The 23,329-nt window shown below is 40.5% G+C and overlaps 1 protein-coding gene across 1 annotated transcript; it reads right to left on the minus strand.

The window, feature by feature from the left end:
- Nucleotides 1-22,921: 22,921 nt before the first annotated feature.
- LOC122624779 lies at nt 22,922-23,329 on the minus strand. The gene has a single exon (XM_043804478.1). It carries the CDS (start codon nt 23,327-23,329, stop codon nt 23,081-23,083), a length of 249 nt encoding a protein of 82 aa, XP_043660413.1. The 3' UTR covers nt 22,922-23,080.

The following is a 23,329-nucleotide window of genomic DNA, read 5'->3' on the forward strand; positions in this document are numbered from 1 at the left end:
CGCATCACCAGCGGAGGTGGTAAATTAATTTTTACACCCACAGTCAGCCACAGTCGGCGATATGGACGATGACAGGAGCAGCACCCACCCACCCACTTGGAATATGCGGCGAAAGTCTCGATGCAAACAATGCACAACTGGAAGATTTCGAGGACCGGCAAAGGATGGCGAAGGATGGCGAAGGTCCTGAAATGGCGCATACCCAGATGGCCAGCTACCCAGATGGATGGGGCAGCGCGGACTGCAGCCAGAGTGCCGAGGGATTGCCCAAATGTCAGTGCCGCCTACTACCTTAAGGCGATTGGATTAGGCCGGGCCAAGAGCGAGTCGAACAGCGGGGGGGATGGGAAGGGGGGGGCCAACTCATCTTGGCAATGGAAATTCCGCAGAGCATTTAATGTGGAATTCCTGGGAGGAAAGTGTGATTGGGGGCTCAGCAAATAAATGCTGCTATCAAAATTGAAATATTCATGGCAACGGGCTGAGTGCAGTGTAACATGAATTTCGAAATTACGAAATCGGACAGATGCCAAAAATCTTACTAACAAGTAATTGAAATTAACTCACTGGGAATAGAACGCTCTGCTAATGTGAACATTTATAATTGATTTCATTTGTAGACTATCATTACGAACTTAACGTAAATAGAGAAATTGGAAGCTATACTGAAACCAGTGAAACTAAATACCTGGACAATTAAGCTGGAAATTATAAGCAAGCTGGAAATTATAAATTGACGCAACTTGCTAGCTTTTGAGCTATGAATTTAATACGGGCAATCAAACGAATCCCTGAAGCAATTGAATTCGCAGTAAACTGAACTTTCAAATATATCCGTCTTTAATACCGCAAAGACATGTAAAACACAAGTATTTAAACACTATAAAAGCACTTGACACCTTTAAATTGGGATATAACTTTAAAGGGACTTGCCATCTACTTAAAAGTAATATGCTACACTATGAATAATTATGAACATAAATAATAGGTGGTGTCAAAACATCAGGATTTTTGCATTAAGTGCTCATTTCTTTCGGAATCAAATAACTCAGTTAGCAGATCCTCAAATGGCGAAATAGATTGCATCTATTAAGATTGGCCAATTTGGTGGCCAATGGGAAAATGGGAAAGGCGGACGGATAAGATCCGTTTTGAATCCGGCTATTGCGGCTATTTTCGTGCCGATTCCGCGATTTGTGCGACCGTTTTGGCCATGGCCAATTAACAAATAATTGATGCAAATTAAAATGCATTTTGTAGCGCCGTGTTTCGATTTGTTCTCTCCCTTATTTTGTCACTCGGAAAAAAGGAAAAAAAGGGGAAAAAAAAGGAGACTAGGGGAGAAAAAAAACGAGGAAATGACACGCAAGGTGAGAGTGGGCTGCATTTGTGATTACGGACGGATTGTGTGCGGATGATTGCGGCCATTGATGGATGCTAGAGGGGAGGGAGGGCAAACGGTTGGGGGGGGGGAGGCAGTCGGTGCCACCAGCCCGTGCCACACAGAAGTGAAAAACAAGAGAGAACGCTATAGTCGAGTTCCCCGACTATCTGATACCCGTTACTCAGCTAGTGGAAGTGCGAAGGAGAGTCTTCAACACTGACAGTTTTTTTTCGGTTTGCGGGCGTTAGAGTGGGCGTGGCAAAAAGTTTTTTGGCAAATCGATAGAAATTTACAAGTCAAATACAAAAATGAAAAAATATCAAAACATTTTTCAAAAGTGTGGGCGTGGCAGTTTTGGGCGGTTTGTGGGCGTTAGAGTGGGCGTGGCAAAAAGTTTTTTGGCAAATCGATAGAAATTTACAAGACTAATACAAAAATGAAAAAATATCAAAACATTTTTCAAAAGTGTGGGCGTGGCAGTTTTATGCGGTTTGTGGGCGTTAGAGTGGGCGTGGCAACATGAATCAACAAACTTGCGCTGCGTCTATGTCTCTGGAGTCCGTATGTTTAATCTCAACTATCTAGCTTTAGTAGTTCCTGAGATCTCGACGTTCATACGGACAGACGGACAGACGGACAGACGGACAGACGGACAGACGGACAGACGGACGGACAGACGGACGGACAGACGGACATGGCCAGATCGACTCGACTACTGATCCTGATCAAGAATATATATACTTTATATGGTCGGAAACGCTTCCTTCTGCCTGTTACATACTTTTCAACGAATCTAGTATACCCTTTTACTCTACGAGTAACGGGTATAATGAGAAAAGCGAGTCCTTGGAGGTTAAGTCTAAGCGTCGCGACACAAGTTCGCTGGGCAGGGAAACTTATTTTTGTTTACATAATCCTTCCACGTTGTCTCGCTGCCTTTGCCCCCTCTTCTACCACCTCCGCCACCCCCGCGGGCGTTTGCTTTTATTTCTATTTATTTCTTTTTTTATTTAGCGGCAGCTGCTGGACCGCAAAACGTAAATTTGGGTCAAGTTTTGTAAGCATAACGAATGCCTGAACCAGAACCAAAACCAGAACCAAAACCAGAACCAAAACCAAAACCAAAACTAAAAACCCCAACCAAACCGAAGGCATCCCATATGCATAAATGCGAAAGTAACCTTCGTCGTGCCCTCTCTTTCTGGCCACGGCGCCTCTCTTGCCATCTCTTTCCCTGTGTGTGCCTGCGGGTGTGTGTGCGTGGGTGTGGGTGTGTGTTAGTGTGTGTGTGTGCGGATCCCTTTTGTGTAAATTAATCTTTGACTGCCGCACAAAAGTATGCTACACAAATATAAATAAACACTTGATCCCTTTGTTGATTGTTTCTTTTCTCCTCTGCGGCACAACTAATGTTTTCATTTAATTTTCACACATTTGCTTACTTTTTTGTTTGTTGTATTTGTTTTTTTGTTTTATTATAATTTATTATCTTTTGCTTTGTTTGCTTGCTTTCGTATTATTTAACCGAAAAAAAAATGTCAACTTTTTTTGCAGGATTGGAACTTGGAAAAAAAATGAAAACAAAACCAACTATTTAGGTAATTGCTTTATTTTGTTATTGTTGGTTGTTGTTTGTTAAAGGTGCCACTGGTGGCTAATATTGTTGTTGTTGCTGCCGCTGTAGTTGTTGTTGATTGCCGTGGACCGGACAACGCGCTTTGTCCTTTTTTTGTTTTTTTTGTTGTTGCGAACCAACCAGCGATTTCGATTTGATTGTAAAACTTAAAAACCTGCCGAGCTGCGTTGCGTTTGTTTGGCGGTCAAATCAGCGACTGAAAGCGCCCTGCACGCTCCACGCTCGAACGGAATACGGAATACGGAATATGGAATACGGCGGAATGTGCGGCAGTACGGCCAAACGGCTGGCTATATGTGTGTGCGCTATCAACAACTGAGAACTTTTTTGGTAACATTCTCAATGGGTCGTGGTGAGTTCGAGTTCGTTTAGCACACTGTGTGTGTGTGGGGGGTGATGGTGCGGCTCGCGACTCATAACCGACTTATATAACCCACACTAATGCAGGCATTCCAGCGAACTCACCACACGAAACGATGACGAAGGCGCAGGCACCGAAGCTTCTCACCACACTCACCAACTCACCAACACACACGCTCGCTCTCCCGCTCTCTTCGCGCGCGTTTCGTTGTGTGCGTGTTAAGGCGTCTCTGTATGCGTGTTAAAAGCTGCAAGAACTTACAACAAAAAAAAAAAAAAACTCGAAGAGTTTAGCAGCTGCGGAGGACCAAAAAATAAATGTAAGAAGAGAAGAAAACCGAAAAGCCAGCGCAAAAAAATTGGGACAAAAAACAGAGACCCCTGCTGAATATTGAACTCCGTGGAAATGTGAATGGAAAACCCGTGGACACGAAACTCCTGCAGCGGCAGCCATCGACAATTACCAGATACCAGAAGCTGGCAATGGTCTTAGATAAGAGCCCAAATACCAAAATACCCAAATCGCCATGGAGCTGGGGAAAAGTCGAACAAGAACTGGGACAATCAGCCAAGCAGTTAGCGATAAATTTCCCCCCGCTTTTCAGCACACAGCGAAAATAACAGCACAGCCCAATGGAAACTGATGATTTTCCGCGAATCAAGTCATATCATATTCCAGCTTAGGTAACTTTAGTTTGAAAATGACAATCATGAAAAGTAATTCCACAGAACTATTTTATAATTATTTATTAAATTTTTCCATCACGCTGTGTTTTCCCTTTATACACATTTGTGTTCTGAGTTTTCCATATTAATAATTTTTAATTTGAATAAAAGGATTTTACAAAAATTCCATCAAAGCATTTAAAAACTATTTAGGCCACAGAAGTTTTCATATATCAAAACATTTTGCATTTTATAAAAAGTATCAAAAGGGCAAAAATAGTTCCTTAAAAGCTCCTAGTTTAATCACAAAGGCAGAGGATTAGATTCTCCATTGAAATTAGCTTTTAATCAAAAGGGTAGTGTAATATAAATAATAAGTTTTCATTGTGTGCAATAAATTGATTTAAGCAAACAAAATGCTTCCTCTCATTGATAGCTTAAATACATAAATATTCCAAAAGTAAAACGCTTTAAGTAAATTCTAATAAGTCGATTAATAAATTCGAAAACGCTCATAAAACGAAGTGTGTTTCGTTCTTTACGACCCACATTTTCCATTAAAAAATGCTGTGTTTATTCAATCAGTTGGAAATGGCCGATTTATCACAATCCAAGGTAATTCCAAATATTTTCCAGTTGCAATTAAAAAGAGCTAGACTTTTTTGAAACTGATGGATATCTGTTTGCTTTTACTTCGGTTTGTGTGTTGGGCTATTTGTAAACTTTTTTTCTTGAAATTCCTGGCAACGATATATTTAATAGAGTTATACAAACAATCAGCCTGTTTTCGCTCAGTGTATGAGCAGCAGTTGGCGGGGCAAAACTTTATCACCAGGGCGCTAGATACGCGAAATCGCAGAGCCGGGGGGGGGAAAGTGCGTACGAGCGACAGGAGGCGCACCTCCAGAACGAGTCCTTCTCCCCCCAGGCAAAACCACCCCTCTCCACCCCTCTCCAGCCCATCTCCATCACTTAACTTTTTTGTAGAATCCGTACGCTATGACGTGGCTGGGTAACAATCCGGCAATCCAGCAAACGAACAAACAAACAAATACATGGCATAACACGATAATAATAAAAATACAAACATTTGCCATTGCGTGTCCCTCAATGACGTAACCCCCCCCGAAAAAACACACAGAAAGACAAAGACCACTGGAGTGGGGGGGTGAGTGGGGGGTGCTTGGGTGGTGGTTGGGGCTTGGAGGCGCCCCAAAGCGGGCGGACAGGGAGGGGCAGTGAAACCACATCCAAGTGGGTGGGCTATTGCCTGTACGAAAAGAGCGAGTTGCTGGCTGAAAATTTACATTTTTCTATGTGCGCACAGTGCGGCACAGAAGTGTAAGGCAAATGAAACAGGATAAGAACTATAAATATTTATATAAATTATATAAACTATAAATAATATAAGGAATTTAGAGCGTTTAATGTAATGGCTGATCACAACAGCTTATGTATGTACGATTTATAGTAGTAACTCGGAAGTAAACATTACCATTGCTTAGTCGCGTTGCCTTGCACCACCGAAACGCACTGTACTTACACACATCCCATTGGCGGTGTGGTTGTTGTTGTTACAGTTGTTGTTGCCATGCCCGTTAATTGCCCAGCCAATGGCCGCATCGGTTTTTACGGCCCTCTGGAGGACCGGGAGGTGTTAACTTCGGGAGCGAGACATCTGCGGATTCTCGCCGATCCAAAGGCCAGTTCATTAAAGACGACTCTGCAGATCGCTGGTGGTGTATGTGTGTGGTGTGTGTACTGTACACAGTGGGTGCGTGTTTATCCATTCAGATGGAAATGGGCAATTTATCAAAATCCCAAGCAAATCCAAATAATTTTCAGCTGCAATTAGACGAACTAAACTTTTATGAGTCAGACGCATCCATGTTTGTTTTTACTTCTGTTTGTTTGTTATGAAATTTCCCAACCCCACACCACACCACACCACCCCACACCATCCCAATTGAGCTCCTGCCCAAGTGGAAATGAAAATTGAAATGGAAATGGGAATGGGAATATTTCTGCTCAGTTTATATGTCCAAGTTGAGTGCAGTGAAAGAAAACAAGCGGCAAACAAAACTCTTTGCCATCAATCAAATTTAGTTCTTTTTCGTTTCGTTTCGTTTCGTTTTTTCGTATTTTTGTTTTTTTGTTGAACAGAGTTTTCCATTTCCATTTCCGTTTTTCCAGTCGACTCGATTGCGTCAGAGACAGTCGAGAGAACTTAATTTTAAAGTTCCTAGAAGTTGCTAATCCTCCAACTCACCCTACCCCTCTCTTCCACTTCTTGCCACTTCCACTTGCCCCAAGATTCGGCGATATAAAAGAGAAAAAAGCAATGGAAGGAGCAGGAGCAAGAAGAAGAAGAATGAGAAGAAGAAGACATTGCCGAGTTGTCGTAAGCGCTGACTAATCAGCGTCATTATCAAAAAAGCCACAAAAGCAGCAGCACAAAGTATACAAGAACATGGAGGGTTTTGCTCGGTATACACGCGGCAACATTTTGTGATTATCATTGCGAGGCGAAAGTGCTTTTTAATGTCGCCGAGCATTTTAAATAATTAGCTGATGCCGTGGCGGCATCCAGCTCCCTCATACCCTTCCCCAAATACACCCCACTCGTAATTAGCTTTGGCCGGGGGGTGGGGAGTGGGGGGTAGGCACCAGAGAACTGCAAGAGTGGCATTCTTTGCCACCCTGATCACACTCAACAAATTTGAACACCCGCTCAAAATATTCGGGTGTCTGCAAGCACCCACCAAAAATCTGTAGATAGCCTCCTTTTTTGGCTTAATTTTACAAAAATTTAAACAACACGAAATAGATATTTATTTTTTATATATTATATTATTAGCTGTGTTAGGTACTCACCCCTTTCCTCGAGCTCTTTCCACGTCAGAGCTGACAGCTGGTTGTAGCTCCTGGAAAATAGCTAGCTCTGGCACTTCCTCCAGTAGGTCGAAATCACATTGTTGATATCCTCTGCTGCCATATATCACATATCACTGCACCACTCACTCACAATTAGTATTTAAAAGAAAAACATCGAAAAAGTGGTTTGCTTACGTAGGACTTTTGAGAAGCGCAGAGGAGGGCACCTATATTTTGGTATTATTTAGTATTAAGTATTTAGTGTTTTTTAGTATTTAGTATTATTTAGTATTTAGTATTATCTAGAATTTAGTATTATTTAGTATTTAGTATATAGTATTATTTAGGATTTAGTATTTTTCATTATTTCCTATTAATGTAACGAAATACTTTCAGCTATCTTACTTATAATTTTATAATTGCAGGCACCCGGGTGTTCCTGTGCAAGTAACAAAAAACACCCGGGTGGCAAGACTCTTAGAGTGCCGGTGGCTTGCTGCAGTTCTCTGGTGGGTACTGCTATCCGTCTTGGCTCGGCGGAGAAGCCAGCAAATAGAAGAGTTATTTCGCCAAGGATCCTTGGCTGCAGGGAGGTGACAATCCGAACAGGCTGCCATCTATAGCAAAACAGCAGGGACAGATAGTCCACGTGGAGTAATAAGTGCCGCCCACATGGCGTATACGCAATGTTGCCCCTTTTACGACTGCCATGCCAGCTACTTCAGTTACTTCCTTGTTTTCCACATCCTGCGGTGGCCAAATTAATTTACGGCGGCTCCCGGCCTAAGTACCAAATAAAAATGGGGAAAGAGGCGCCACCCTCCCACCGGAGAAAAAAGGAAAAACATGAAATAATAATAAATAATAATAAATAAATTCATTAACATAAAACACGAAGAACAACTTGGGGGCAGGGGGCTGTGAGAGGGGGGGAGGGGCGTTGGAGTGGGTGGAAATTGAGGGGGTGTCGAGCAGGAATGCGTGACGGCAGACGGAAGCGAGGACTCGCTGGCAGGACTCGTTACCTGCCTGGAGATTATCATCAGCGGATTGTTATTGTTTCGGGGATTTCCATTGTGCTTCCCTTACTGTTTTTTCCCCATGTTTTTCCTGCTTTTTTTTTGTGGTTCTCCAACTTTTTTCCATGGTTAGCATCGTTAGCGGCATTTGCATAATTTTTTATGCCACAAGGGGTGTCGAGTGGCAGTTGTCCCCACTCAAGGGTTCCATCGATGGGCGGCAATGTTATCAAATGTATAGGTATGCCTCTTGTTTTTTGTTCGAACCTCAAGCTGGAGTGTGCGTGTGTCTGAGTGTGTGTGTGTCTCAGTGTATGTGTGTGTGCGAAGGGTTAAAACACTTTTATGCCTCATCAACGCAGTTTTACGCTCAATGCGCGCCGTCAACTTTTATTAATTGAGTTTTGTATGAAGTGACAAGGGAAAACGGGTTGAGTGTAAAAAAACAGCGGACAAAGGGGCTTATGAGATGATGAAGCAGAAATAAAGGTACTCAGAGAAACTTCTGTAAAAGTAAACAATAAAAAAGTAAGCAATAAGTAGATTAAAATAAATTAACTATACAAAAAAGTGGTAGTTTCAGAGGAATTAAGAGGAACTAACAATATATTTGAATAATACCATTTAGTTAGTTACCTGGCATGCTGGTCACTTAGGAACGCTTGACTGTACTTGAATATTCTGCAGCTCAGAGGTCCGTTGAGGAAACAAAGTCATCCCCGGCTGATTGAGTTGAGTGGGTGTCGGGTGGCCATAAATCAATCGAAGCCACTAAATCATTAGCCATAAATGGCCGCAACGCCGCATCATCAAAAAGTTTCAATTGGCCGAGAATTTGTCGGTGGGAGTATTCCAAAAAGCCATGGCCAAGAATGATTTCATGTGCGTTGAGCATAAAACCTTAACACTTTCCTTGATTGGACCAGGCTATGCCACAGCAATCGAGCCGCAGGCCGGGTCATGTTATGTACATAAATATATACATATACATATATATACATATATTATATTTATGTTTGATAGGTACGTGCATAGGGTCCACTTCCTCGCACTCCAAATGCGAGAGTGGACAGCCATAAAATATGTGGCAGGAACCGCAGAAACTTTAACCATAACAAACTCCCTGCCGCAAAGGACGACGACTGCTTATCAATTGCCCATGAAAGTATGCTACGAAATTCCTGCTCGCTCCTGTGCACACTTGCGTGTGTGTGTTAGTGTGTGTGTATGTGTGTGTGCGAGATTTGCGATAGCGAGCTGAATTCATAAACAATATTCTACATGAATTGTTGCGCCCTTCGACCCCGCCCCCCACCACCTCCACTTTTCCTTCCGCCCTCTGAACGGCCTTTGCCTTTGTTTTGGATTTTCCAACTTCAGTTCGGGTAGCTTCGATAACATGATTAACTTGATAGCGAAACGAATCCCGGGAAATCACCAGTGAAACTCTGACCAGTCTGTGCCAAATCTCTGTACTTTATGTTCGTTTTTTTAAGATTAACAGCATTACAATAGTAATAAATATATCCTTCTTTATTGCCTTAAAGTAATACTAGTTGTTGTCTTGATATTAATTATTTTTCATTTATTATTTTAAAACTTAAATCAGAAATGGATCTTAGACATCTAGCAATCATGTGCCACACACCCTTGCCAACAATAAAATGCACTTTGTGATGCCTCGAAACGGAATTTAAGATCAGCTGGAATTTTCCGTGGCTCCGCTATGTGTTTAATTTTGCCCTTGCAGCGATTTCCATATTTTCCCCTGCGGAAGGCATCGTCCTGGCGACTTTTTCTAGCCCGCAGCTCTTGGGTTCCGCACTTTTTTAGTGTCTCCCCAGCTGGAGGCAACCTGGTCGGGAGCGGATTTCGCCGGGACACCTTCGTGGATCCCCCGGTTGCTCAAACTCAATCTCTCAGTTTCTCTGGCAGTAGCTCCGGTTTTTTCTCCCATTTTCCTGCTTTCCATTTCCATTTCCCCAACCCACTTTATGTAGCAGCACTAATGGCGCTTTATTATTGGCAAAGTTGCCTGGCCCCAGTTTACAGGATGTGGACATAGGGGCATGTGAAGGGGGCAAGAGGGGGGATTGGGGGGTTTGGGGAGCAAATCGGGGGATATATAGGAGGAGCAGTAGGTAAACGAGGGAAGGAAGCAGAGCCGAGCAATGGATGCTTTTGGTTGAGCGGCAGCCAATTTATATGGAAATAGATGCGCGGCACATTTTCAATGCGGATTTTCCCTATCCCTCCCTGTCTTCCCTATTCTCCTCATCTCCCCCTCCCGTTTTTCCCCCCCCTGTAAACCTCAAGAACTCCCTGGAGAACGGGGGGCGAGCGGAGAACGTTGGGGGGTGGGGACAAAAATCGATGCCCCCGGGAATGAGTATAAAAATGAGAATCTCAATCGTTGCGCCCGACACTGAGACTGAAGATTACTTTGGACCCACTCTTTTGCCCCAATCTTCGCCCCTCTTCGCAAATCGCCATTTTTACGGGCCTTCCTTTTCTTTCTTTTCTTTTTTTTTTGGCGCCTATGACCCGCCTTAGTTTGGGCCACGCCCACATCCATTGTTTGGGCCGCATCATATTCGAACAAATTACGTGGCAAAAGGTCGTGCTGCCATGGGTCAAGCTCTTAAGCGGTAAAACGGTCAAATGTTCCAAGCCTATTCAATGGCGCAAATGTCTAAAAATAGAAATAGAAAAGCGTCGGCCAAAGCGGCCAAAAACAAATGAAGTCTCGAACAAATAATGCTGGAAACGCTCAAGTCGAAGAAAGAAATACTCATTCGGATTCTTAAAGCTATGCTTATTCTATTGGAAAATTCCTCTATTCTTAAAACTATCACTATTCACTATGATTTGCTAAATTATACTCCTTCTTCTAATTAAAATAATCTACATACATATTATGACCACAAACTAATTTACAACTTAGTCACCTATTTTAGCCTATTGGTAGATGCTATAAGCTGATTATAATTTAAATTTAAATTTTAAGAGGTTATATTAATATTATATTCTGATTAGCTTTGTGCTTTAATTTCCGACATATGCTCGGTCAAAGGTGACCGCAAAAAAACAGTGGAAACCGAATTACCGAGCGTACGTGCGTAGATTGCCTCAAGTTGAAGGCACTCCTGCTGCACCTACTTGCTATCCGTTAGCCCACCAAATTGGTTTTTCCTTCGCCAGCAAATCGCAAAGGCAGCAAATTTTCCACTTTCCACTTTCTACTACTTTCACCCTCATTCGCCGCCGACTCTGGGCTTTCTATTGATCAAATCAATTACACAATCATATGCCAAGCCAGCGGCACGCCTTGCCAACCGATATCGTATCCCATCGTATCGCCCGCATGGGGGAATCCCCCCCCGCAATTTCCCACCCAGCACCACCCAACACCCGCTGAGCGGCACTTGCCTCCGTTGCAAGCCATTCTGACACTTGCCGCACGACTTTCAATCAAATCAACCGCGCCAACAATTACCCACACACGGACCACGCCCACGCCCATCGACGGCCCAAATGCCGCCCCCAATGAACGCATTTAGCCAAAGCAAATGAAGGTTAAACCGGATGGTTTCGACCAGGGCCGAAGGATATTGGAGGAGCTGGCACCTGGGACTGGAAACTCCCAGGTAATGATACCTACCATATATATATATATATGAACTGATAGAAATCTTTATACAGATATATTGGTTGCTGTAACTTGGCCAAACTTACGTGTTAAGTAACACACAGTTGGCAAACTCATATCATAACTCATATCAAAAATTATATGCTATACTTTGAAACAGTTCAAAAGAATTACTGAAATAGTAAATAAATGTATCTGTGATATTTACAAAAATTCAAGTTAGATGATATTAAATATCACATTTGATATCATTGATATCATATCACTTGTCATAGCAACAAGTAACTGAGATAGATAAGCCCCATTAATCGAATACATAGTTTTAATTAAATTAATATTTTATTGATCTAAAACTCACACGATTTCAAATCGATGGCCATTCCAACCCTGGACTTTGCCCACGAAAAACAGCAAGGTATTTGCTTCACTCAATTTTTGTCAAATTTTTGGCGTTGTTTTTCTATTTTTTGTGGGTGGTGGAGACAAAAGTGTGCGTATTTGTGTGTGTTTGTGTGTGCGAGGGGGTGTGGAGTGGGGGGGGAGGGGCATGAAGTACCCAAGAGGCGAGTGGCGTGGGTGCGAACATTTTAAATGAATTTTACGCTTGATTTTGGTTTCAATTTCGATTCCGTGAGCTATCGCCGCTTGACTCAGGTGCATTTTCATTATACCCCTTGCTCTTAGAGTAAGGGGGTATACTAGATTCGCTGAACAGCATGTAACAGGCGCATCTACCTCAATATCTCGGGAACTATAATTAAGTTTGAATCAGTTAATAACTAGAGGAAATACAAATGTTAGCACCGCTAGGTGGCGCTTCTTTACAATCCTTAAAACACTGGCTTTCATACTTTCTTGCCTCCCTTGAGCTGATTAACGGGTATCGGTTAGTCGAGGATATCGAATGCATTTCGATATTTTCATTTTGGGAGGAAGGGTGAAAAATGGGAGTGGTTCGGTTTGGATAGAGACGAGTGTAGAAATGGGAGAACGAATTCAATGGGCCAACAAAAAGTTGCAGCAAATAAAAGTTGCAAGTGTTTGCCAGCAGGAACAGGACGGCAGGACGCAGGACGACAGGACGGCAGGAGCCATGGAAGCTGGATGGAAGCAAAGTCAGGTAGTCAGGAACTAAATCTGTGACAGGCACATGGGTGGCGATGGCTCCAGGAGGAGGGAGGCGGTGGGTGGCTTTAGTATCGAAGGGAAATACTCGGTCGGTTGGACGGCAAGTTTAAATTGAGTGACATTTTGCCGCAATTGACTGTGCCGAAAGTTGTGTGACTCCCCCGCGCCATTCCATTTCTCCATTTACTCCGACCGATTGTTGGCCCAACTGGACTGGGACCATCCATCATGGCCACAATTTGTAAGGAGGATTGGATGGCGCAGATAAGGCTGGAATGGAAACCCTGTTGCATGTGCCAGCTGTCACACAGGCGAATGTTGCATGCACATTATGCCCCATTGGATGGATGGAGGAGGCGGATGGTGGTGCTTCGAAACTAGATATCAATTACACAACCTCCTCGGCGGAATTCAAAATCCATGTACCCCCCTCACTAGCACAGCAAACTTCGGTGGCAACAAGCGCCAAACTCTATTTGGGTTCACAAGTTAGACAGATTATTTGTGGCACAGCCAGGATTAAACCAAATACAGACTACAGACTACAGACTTTTGATCAAATTTCATGGGTTTTGAAGAGCTCTCGAGTTTTCAAAGTGGTGAAATGTATTATTTAGTTTAAAATCAAGTATTGCAAGTATACAGTGGTTACCCAGTCAAACTTGCCTAATACTCGTATTTATAAATCCCAGGCTATATGTGAGCGAAAAAAGGGACCTTCACATATTCCGAGTGATTTGTGGCTTACGACGTGTGCATGGGGGATTTTTCAGCTGTCCAATACGCATTTTTCGGGGATTCAAACTTCCCTCACTTGGCTTGCGTCCGTTTGTCTGTTTTGTCCGTATGTCCGCATGTCCGTATGTTTCTGGTTGTCCGTATGCGCGTTTTTGTCCGTGACGCGGCTTGCACTTTTGCTGCTCCATTTCCTTTCGGTTTTTGTTTTTTTTTTGGCCATAGTCCCCAGCAATTATTGATTGGTTTTTTTTTTGGGGTTTCTTCGGTCTAGTTCGGTTCGGTTCAGTACTATTTGGTTTGGTTTGGTTTGGCTTAGTTGGGTTCGCATTGGTTTCGATTCGGTTTCCTTGGATGTCCTTGACTTTTGCCTGGCTCGCACTTTGCGAACACTTTTTGGCAGCCTCATTGCCATCGACCCCCCGCCCCGCCTCTCCCGCCCAGTTATTGTTGGCTGACCAAGTTGGGTGAGAGTTTGAAAATAGTTTGCTTTCTTTTGCCTTCTTTTTTATGTTTTTTTTTATTATTATTTTTTTTTGTCTGTTTTTTTTTTACACGTTTTGGCCGAGTGACTTCTCTTTGTGTGTTTGCTCGAGAAGGTGGGGAATAGTCAGCTTTAAGACAGTTTTTCGGCTTTGTTTCGCCTGCAGTAAACATTTCATGTTGTTGTTGATTGTTTGAGGGCCAAATTCGCCTTTAAACGACGAACGGGGGCGTGTGCCAGTGGCAGTGGCAGTGCCTTTGTCTATTTTGGAAACTCTTGTCGAATTGTTTGGGGGAAATTTTCAGCCGAGTTCAGGCGAACTAAAATGCCAGTCGCACAGTCTGCGGTCAAAGTCAACGCTCCACGGGTAGCCAAAAACTGAGCATAAACAAGTTCGTCTTCTGGCTATAATTGCCCATACAATAAACACTGCTGCGCTGCTCAGCTCTTCCCTTTTAATGGCGAGTCAAAGTACTTTGATCATTTTCTTTATTGCTCCTAGAGCTTTTTTTATTACATGGTTACACTCGTTGTTTGCAAAAAAGGCAATTTAAAAACTTTATTTATTTAGTTTACGGCGCATACGCTGCTTGTCACGGTCAAATCTCAGATTATATCGTTTCCATAGAAAATATCATATAAAATAAACTACAAGGATGAGTTGGCAGACTTTCAAAAGAAAGGTTGCTAAAAAACTAAACATAAAATAAAATAAATATCAGATATGCCTAGGCTTGGGAAATATTAATTTTAAAATGGTACAATTTTCGTTGAACTTCGTAGCCTGAAGAAGCAATGTAATATCTTTTACTGCACACTTTTAGATAAAGTATCTGCCAACATGCAGATACTTCTGGCCAGCACTGTATCTCGCACACTTTGCTAGCTCTGACTTGCAACTTTTGCCCCATTTTGCGGCCCTGCTCCGCGTATTTTGGCTGTTTTGCTGCTTTATATTCTCAAAGACATATGCCGCTACTGCAGGACTCGCAGATAAATTTTTTCTTTTTTGGTTTTGGTTTGCGTTCTTTTCACTCGATTTTTTTGCCGTTTTTTATTCCTTTTTTCTGCGCAAGGAAAGCGTTTCGCTATGTGCGAGTGCGGTAACTTTATGTGTATAGATGTACATTTATGCATGGTGCTGCCCGTGCGCGTTTTGTATTAAAAAATTATCAAAAATAGCGAGCTGGAAAGGAAAGGAAAAGTTTTTGGCAAAGTTGACCCGGGTCACACGTGTGCTGTCCGTTTTTGCCCTTTGACCCTTCGCCCTGCTGTTTTTGCCCTTATTGTTATTTATTTCATTACGCATTTCGCTCGTTTTGTGACCAAGATTTGGTTTTCCCCCCTCCCCATTGCTAATTATTGAGCTCATTTCGCTGGCCTTCTATATGCACACGTGTGCGCGATTGTGTCCTTGTGTGTGTGTGTGTAAGAGAGTGTGTGTGTTTGTGGGAGATTGTGTGTGTGTGTGCGTGGCATGGTCCCTAAAAGTATGCTGTGTAAATGGGAGACGGCTGTCTCATAAATCTGCCTGCGCATGTGGACAAATGTCCAAACAATTCGCACACAACAAATTCATTTGCCACCGAAATGGGCGGTGAGGCGCGGGTTAGGGCGTGGTCATGCCGCAGGCATCATTTGTATTGCATAATTACTTATTTACACACACGGAAAGCGGAATTAATACAATCGGTGGGCGTTCTAGGAACCTGTTTCGAGCGAAAGCCAATTCCGCAACATCAATCAATTACATGAAAAAGCTGTTGAGTAGAGCAAATCGTCATTGCAATACGATACCATTAAATTTCATGTGGTAATTACAATCAATTACAACCAGGTTTATATCTACCCAAGGTAAAAAAATATTAAACATCTTAACTGCAATTTTTTAAATTAATATTTGTTATTAAGTGAAGTCTCCGTCCATCATAATATTGTATCTTTTAATTTCAATATTTTTGATAACTGTCTTGTAAGATGCTATACAAAAGGTATTTCCGGACTTAAATTCGCCGCATGCTTTCGAACACCTAAGTGACTTTGTGCGCCTTTTCGGTGACATTCAGGTGCCATGCTATCCCTTCTGTGTCCTGTGGGGAATCAAGGAGCAGGATGAAGTCGGCGGGGCCACACTTTCCCAACGAAAGTGCGTGGGTTGCCCAGAAAAACTGGGAAAGGTCAGAGGGCAGCGGGCGGCGGGGGGTCAGAGGTTAGAGCAAGACGACAGCCTCAAGTTAATTGCTTAATAGTCGAGACATCAATAAATCAAAGAAAAATGCGCGTAAGCATAAAGCAAAAAGCGGCGTCGACAACAAAGAGAAATGCTTCTTTGGGGGCGAGGTGTTTTGCGGCTGCCTGCGCAAATGCAAACAGACTGATTGATGGCGGCAAGTGATTTATTTATGTTAATGCAAAGGACTCGCGCGGGGGGGAGGGGGGTGAGGCAGCGACATGGCATCAATGCCAACGAGTGCTGACAGGACCCTCAGCGGAGCATAGGAATCCAGACAAATATCACATTCATATTCCCAACTTGCCTTGGTACTCCATTGTAGCAGTCGACATTCTAAATTCGATACAAATGCTTTGTAAATGAGTGCTTATACCAAAATAAAATCATTCCTACAGTCATTGGAAATTCAAAATTCATCAAAATCATCTTTACAAATTGCAGAATTCCGATCGACGATAACCAAAAACGATAAAAATGACGTGCGAGTAACTAAAAACTTATAAAACTCAGTGCAAAACGAAGTCAACCTTACATTAGTTAATTTTAAATCAAAATGTTATAAAAATGTTCATTTTTAGGGAAGCTGTTCCCAAGAAAACTGTTCTAGAACCTCGATAACCAAATTCGATAAGGTTGCCCGTGTTTGGCGGAAAAATGGCCAAGACGCCAGCTCTCAGATGGGAGTGGGTCCGAAGCGGAGCTTATCGTTGCGTAGGGCTTCCACACACAAACCCACACCCTCATTTAAACCCAAACCCACACTCTCATCCAAATCCAAACCCACGCCATCCCATTCCCATTCCGCGGGCACTTTGGTATTTTCACCTGCGACATTTGTCGCTGTACGTGATTCGACCGACGATTAATCAACTGCGTGGGCGCCGGCGGGATTGGGATTGGGATTGGGGGATGAACTTCGGGACTCCGGCGATAACCGGAGCCAGGAGCCCGGATCCTGGAGCCAGGAGCACACGCACGCTTTCGATGACGATGTTTGGCAGATTGGAGAAGGAGCCTGGCATTCGCAGCTCTCATTTAAATGAGAAAGCTAAGAAAGTTACCCATTATCCTTAGCCAACTGCTCATCATTTTATTAAGCTCTTCTTGGTTTTAGAACGAATGACAGCACTGTTTGAACAACAATTTCGACAAATACTTGTAGGACCCCACTGATTTAGGTGCATATTTGATTTTGTTAATTCGACGAGCTGGATCAAATGCCCGATAAAACAGAATAGGGGACAGCCAGGCGACAAGAAAGACATCAAATGAATTTTAATACGCGCCAGGGGAGCCGTCAATAATTAATCGAACAAATGGGCAGTGGGCAGTGGTCCGAAGTTTTTGGGTATCCCGAAACTCAACTGGCTGCTTTATTGGCGGCGCTTCAATAATTGATTATGGCGAAATGGACTGTGGATCTGCGGCTATGGCGGCAAGTTCATTCAATAATAATTCCAATTCGCCTGCGACAACTTTGTCGTGTTGGTGGCGCCTCCACGACTGCCCCCGAAAATCGCTGCAAAATAAGATTGGGACGGAATGGGGCATGAATAAACATCAATAGGAATTTTATTGTGAAAATATTTGTCGCTGCCGGTACGGTAGGTCAACAACTACAACAAGAACAACAAACAGATATGACGAACTCTGCACGCAAAGCAAAGAAATTTAATATTGAAAACCATTTTCGAGTTTTAGATTTTGATTTACGTTTTTAACATGCTGTCATAAGGATTTTCTTACGATTTATTCGATTTATTTATAAATAAAGTAAAGTCGATATGCTTTTGTTGAAGTGTACAGATTCCAGCCTGCCAATGACCGCAGAAATACAGAGATACAGAAAAACAGCGAAAGGAAGGAGAAATTATAGCGCAAACGAAAGTCATGGGAATTTATTGCTGTGCTGTGAGCAAACAAAAAGAAAGAAATATCATACAAACAGTTCACTTTAATAGCGTACACTAGTAAATAATTCCCAAAGCCATATACATACATACATATGTATGTATCTGTATGTTCACATGTATATTAGTACATATGTATTTATATTCAACTTTTCTCTACGCTTCATCTTTAAATTTCTAGCAAAAAATAGTTTCATGCCATTCAATTTAGTTTACGAATAAGCGCAAACTTTGCACTTTACATATTTGCTTTTTCTCTTTTCGGCCATTAATTATATAAATATCTTGTGTTTATTTCAATGAAACGTTAAACTTATAAAACAATATTGCAGATTCACTTGCGACTCTTTCGCCATAGAAAAGTGAGTGCAAACGATCTCGTATTCTTCTTGTGCCTTCTGTGCCTTTAGCTTGACCTTTTTTTGTGGCGACGCGTGAACGATGACGTATACGCTCCGTACGCCCGGCGGCAATAAAATTGATGTCACGTTTTTATGACGCCGTTGATGAGTCGTTATCTTTGATTTCAGCACGCAGGCTCGGTCTCCATTTCCGTCTCCTTGCCACACTCCGCCATTATCCTGCTCCACGCTTGTTTTGCGTCCGAGGCGCAAGTTTACAAAGCCGCATCCCCTACACACACAAGCAGGACACCCGCACACACACACACACGAGCAGGACACGCACACACCCACGCAGACATCGACAATCGCGTCAGGTGGCCGCGGTCTTGTGGTCATCATTCTTCGCCTCCGCACCGCTTGGCTTTTGTTGCTGTTTTTTTGTCCTGTTTTTAATTTACGCCCAGTTCAATTTGCGCTTTTTGTTTTATCTCCCGCTCATAATTTATTGTCTTTGTCTTCTCTCCTCGTTTTGCTGGCATTTGCAAATTGAAAACAAGAAGTGAGGCTTAAGCTGATCGTTCCGACTTAGGGATACTTGGTACTTAAACACCTTAGGCAAGACAAATACCACTAGAGTTAAGATTGATATGGTATATCTGGTATATCTTTAAATACTTGACAAGCAAATGACTTTTAATACTTGATAACTGAGAGGTTTGCATGTTTTTGTTTGCTTTCTGACAAATGCTATAAAAATGAGTTCAATGAATCTGTAGAGGGTATATCTCTGTTTGGACGAGTACGATTCACCCATATTGATCCACGAGTAACCGGTATAAACAGATGCGCGACCTTTGTCGTTGGCAAACAACAGCAACAATTCCTGCCGCCTTTTGGAAACGGTTTCTTTTTACGCGTTGTTTGTGCTTTTGCTGGCAAGCATGCTTTACGAGCACGGCAGACAACTATAAAACGCAGCAGCATCATCGGAGATACAGAAAGCAAGTTCGAGAGAAAATATCACTACTTTGCGGTTGATTGCCCGTTTAACTTCATTTCGGAGAAAAACTAATTAACTTATCTATTTCCGAAGGAAGTAATCAAACAAACGATTTATCGCTACTTAATCCTTGAAATTCATTCCAGTATTTTGATCAGAACATTCGAAATATTGGTCCAAATATGGAAAGTCATATCTCGTTGAATTCGTAATGAAATTTCCAATCGAACTGTGTTTACCAAAAAAAATGATTTTTTTTTCATTTTTTATGATGATTTTTGGATTTTGGCCGGAAATTGATTTTCTGTGTTTTTGCGATTTAAATATCAGTATTTTGATCATAACATTCGAAATATTGGTCCGAGTATGGAAAGTCATATCTCGTTGAATTCGTAATTAAATTTCCAATCAAACTGTGTTTACCAAAAAAAAATTATTTTTTTTTCAATTTTTTCCAATTTTTGATGATGATTTCTGGATTTTGGCCGAAAATTGATTTTCTGTGTTTTTGCGATTTAAATATCAGTATTTTGATCATAACATTCGAAATATTGGTCCGAATATGGAAAGTCATATCTCGTTGAGTTCGTAATTAAATTTCCAATCAAACTGTGTTTACCAAAAAAAATGATTTTTTTTAAAAATTTTTTTTTCGTTTTTTGATGATGATTTTTGGATTTTGGCCGGAAATTGATTTTCTGTGTTTTTGCGATTTAAATATCAGTATTTTGATCATAACATTCGAAATATTGGTCCGAGTATGGAAAGTCATATCTCGTTGAATTCGTAATTAAATTTCCAATCAAACTGTGTTTACCAAAAAAAAATTATTTTTTTTTCAATTTTTTTCCAATTTTTGATGATGATTTCTGGATTTTGGCCGAAAATTGATTTTCTGTGTTTTTGCGATTTAAATATCAGTATTTTGATCATAACATTCGAAATATTGGTCCGAATATGGAAAGTCATATCTCGTTGAATTCGTAATTAAATTTCCAATCAAACTGTGTTTACCAAAAAAAATGATTTTTTTTTTCAATTTTTTTTCATTTTTTGATGATGATTTTTGGATTTTGGCGGAAAATTGATTTTCTGTATTTTTGCGATTTAAATATCAGTATTTTGATCATAACATTCGAAATATTGGTCCGAGTATGGAAAGTCATATCTCGTTGAATTCGTAATTAAATTTCCAATCAAACTGTGTTTACCAAAAAAAAATTATTTTTTTTTCAATTTTTTTCCAATTTTTGATGATGATTTCTGGATTTTGGCCGAAAATTGATTTTCTGTGTTTTTGCGATTTAAATATCAGTATTTTGATCATAACATTCGAAATATTGGTCCGAATATGGAAAGTCATATCTCGTTGAATTCGTAATTAAATTTCCAATCAAACTGTGTTTACCAAAAAAAATGATTTTTTTTTTCAATTTTTTTTCATTTTTTGATAATGATTTCTGGATTTTGGCCGAAAATTGATTTTCTGTGTTTTTGCGATTTAAATATCAGTATTTTGATCATAACATTCGAAATATTGGTCCGAATATGGAAAGTCATATCTCGTTGAATTCGTAATTAAATTTCCAATCAAACTGTGTTTACCAAAAAAAATGATTTTTTTTTTCAATTTTTTTTCATTTTTTGATGATGATTTTTGGATTTTGGCCGGAAATTGATTTTCTGTGTTTTTGCGATTTAAATATCAGTATTTTGATCATAACATTCGAAATATTGGTCCGAGTATGGAAAGTCATATCTCGTTGAATTCGTAATTAAATTTCCAATCAAACTGTGTTTACCAAAAAAAAATTATTTTTTTTTCAATTTTTTCCAATTTTTGATGATGATTTCTGGATTTTGGCCGAAAATTGATTTTCTGTGTTTTTGCGATTTAAATATCAGTATTTTGATCATAACATTCGAAATATTGGTCCGAATATGGAAAGTCATATCTCGTTGAATTCGTAATTAAATTTCCAATCAAACTGTGTTTACCAAAAAAAATGATTTTTTTTAAAATTTTTTTTTTCGTTTTTTGAGGATGAATTGTGGATTTTGGCCAAAAATTGATTTTCCGTTTTTTTGCGATTTAAATATCAGTATTTTGATCAGAACATTCGAAATATTGGTCCGAATATGGAAAGTCATATCTCGTTGAATTCGTAATTAAATTTCCAATCAAACTGTGTTTACCAAAAAAAATGATTTTTTTTAAAATTTTTTTTTTCGTTTTTTGAGGATGAATTGTGGATTTTGGCCAAAAATTGATTTTCCGTTTTTTTGCGATTTAAATATCAGTATTTTGATCAGAACATTCGAAATATTGGTCCGAATATGGAAAGTCATATCTCGTTGAATTCGTAATTAAATTTCCAATCGAACTGTGTTTACCAAAAAAAATTAATTTTTTTTTCAAATTTTTTCCAATTTTTGATGATGATATTGGATTTTGGCCGAAAATTGATTTTCCGTTTTTTTACGATTTAAATATCAGTATTTTGATCAGAACATTCCAAATATTGGTCCGAATATGGAAAGTCATATCTCGTTGAATTCGTAATTAAATTTCCAATCGAACTGTGTTTACCAAAAAAAATTAATTTTTTTTTCAATTTTTTTCCAATTTTTGAGGATGAATTGTGGATTTTGGCCAAAAGTTGATTTTCCGTTTTTTTGCGATTTAAATATCAGTATTTTGATCAGAACATTCGAAATATTTGTCCAAATGTTGAAAGTCATACCTCGTTGAATTCGTAATTAAATTTCCAATCGAACTGTGTTTACCAAAAAAAATTAATTTTTTTTCAAATTTTTTTCAATTTTTGATGAAAAAAAGTCCTTGTGTGGCTTTTAATCGTATTTACACGTTTATGCAAATAAAAAACTATACATTTTAATAAATTCCCAGAAGGGTTCTGCTGTAATTGAATTGGGCAGCACAGAGTGGCGTTCCGTGTTATGAAACTTGGCAGCAATTATGGCGTGCCTAATGCAAATTGCAATTAAATCCTGAAATGCAAATTCGAACCGAACTGTGTGCCTGCATAGGTAATGGCCAACAAGCATACATATGTAATACATATGTATACATAAATATATATGCATATAGTGTAATTTAATCACAATTATATGCGATGACTGGCTTTTAGTGACAACTGCCTGGTATTACAATTCATAAATGCAAATTGCTTAAATGCTCCCAATGGAGTGGGTGCGTTTTTCAGCTGGTTTTTTTGTGAGGAAAAAAAATAATGCAGCCATTCATGCGCTCAATGCATTCGAAACATTTAACTCAATTGATTGAATTATTATCAAAGTGACAGTTTCAATATATAAAAACAATTGTTTCCGTTATACATAGTATGTTATTCGAGTTATTCTGTAACTGCCGTCATGTAATTTTGTACTTATTATTAAATTATCGTAAAGGTAATAATATTTATTTCTGTGTAATGAGGGAAACGAAAAACATCATCAATTGTGTTATTGTTTAGTTTAAATGTAATCATACGCCCGATCAATTTTATTACCATTATTGACTTGTTTAAATTGTGTCTGCTGTATTTTTTTGCACGATGATTAAACCCATGCAATTGGTTGTTTGTTTAAATATGAATTTGAAGATTTGATGTTAAATCGTATCAGCGGCACAATATTAGGGGCACAATATTTGGGGCACACAGTGTCCGCGTTCGTCGCGGGCATAACCCCTCGCACAATGGCAACCCGTTGGGTTTTTCCAGCAGCGCTGGCTGAACTCCTGGCAGAAGGACTCGCAGCGGCAGATCGGATTGCTCAGACGGCACTCGTAGGGCCCACATCTTCCGGATCCGTCCAGGTTTCCCCGAATGGTCACCACCATTAGAAGAAGGAGAAGTTGAACTGCCGTCGAACGGATATGCAT

Source organism: Drosophila teissieri, chromosome X, assembly GCF_016746235.2.
Source record: "Drosophila teissieri strain GT53w chromosome X, Prin_Dtei_1.1, whole genome shotgun sequence".
NCBI classification, from domain to species: domain Eukaryota; kingdom Metazoa; phylum Arthropoda; class Insecta; order Diptera; family Drosophilidae; genus Drosophila; species Drosophila teissieri.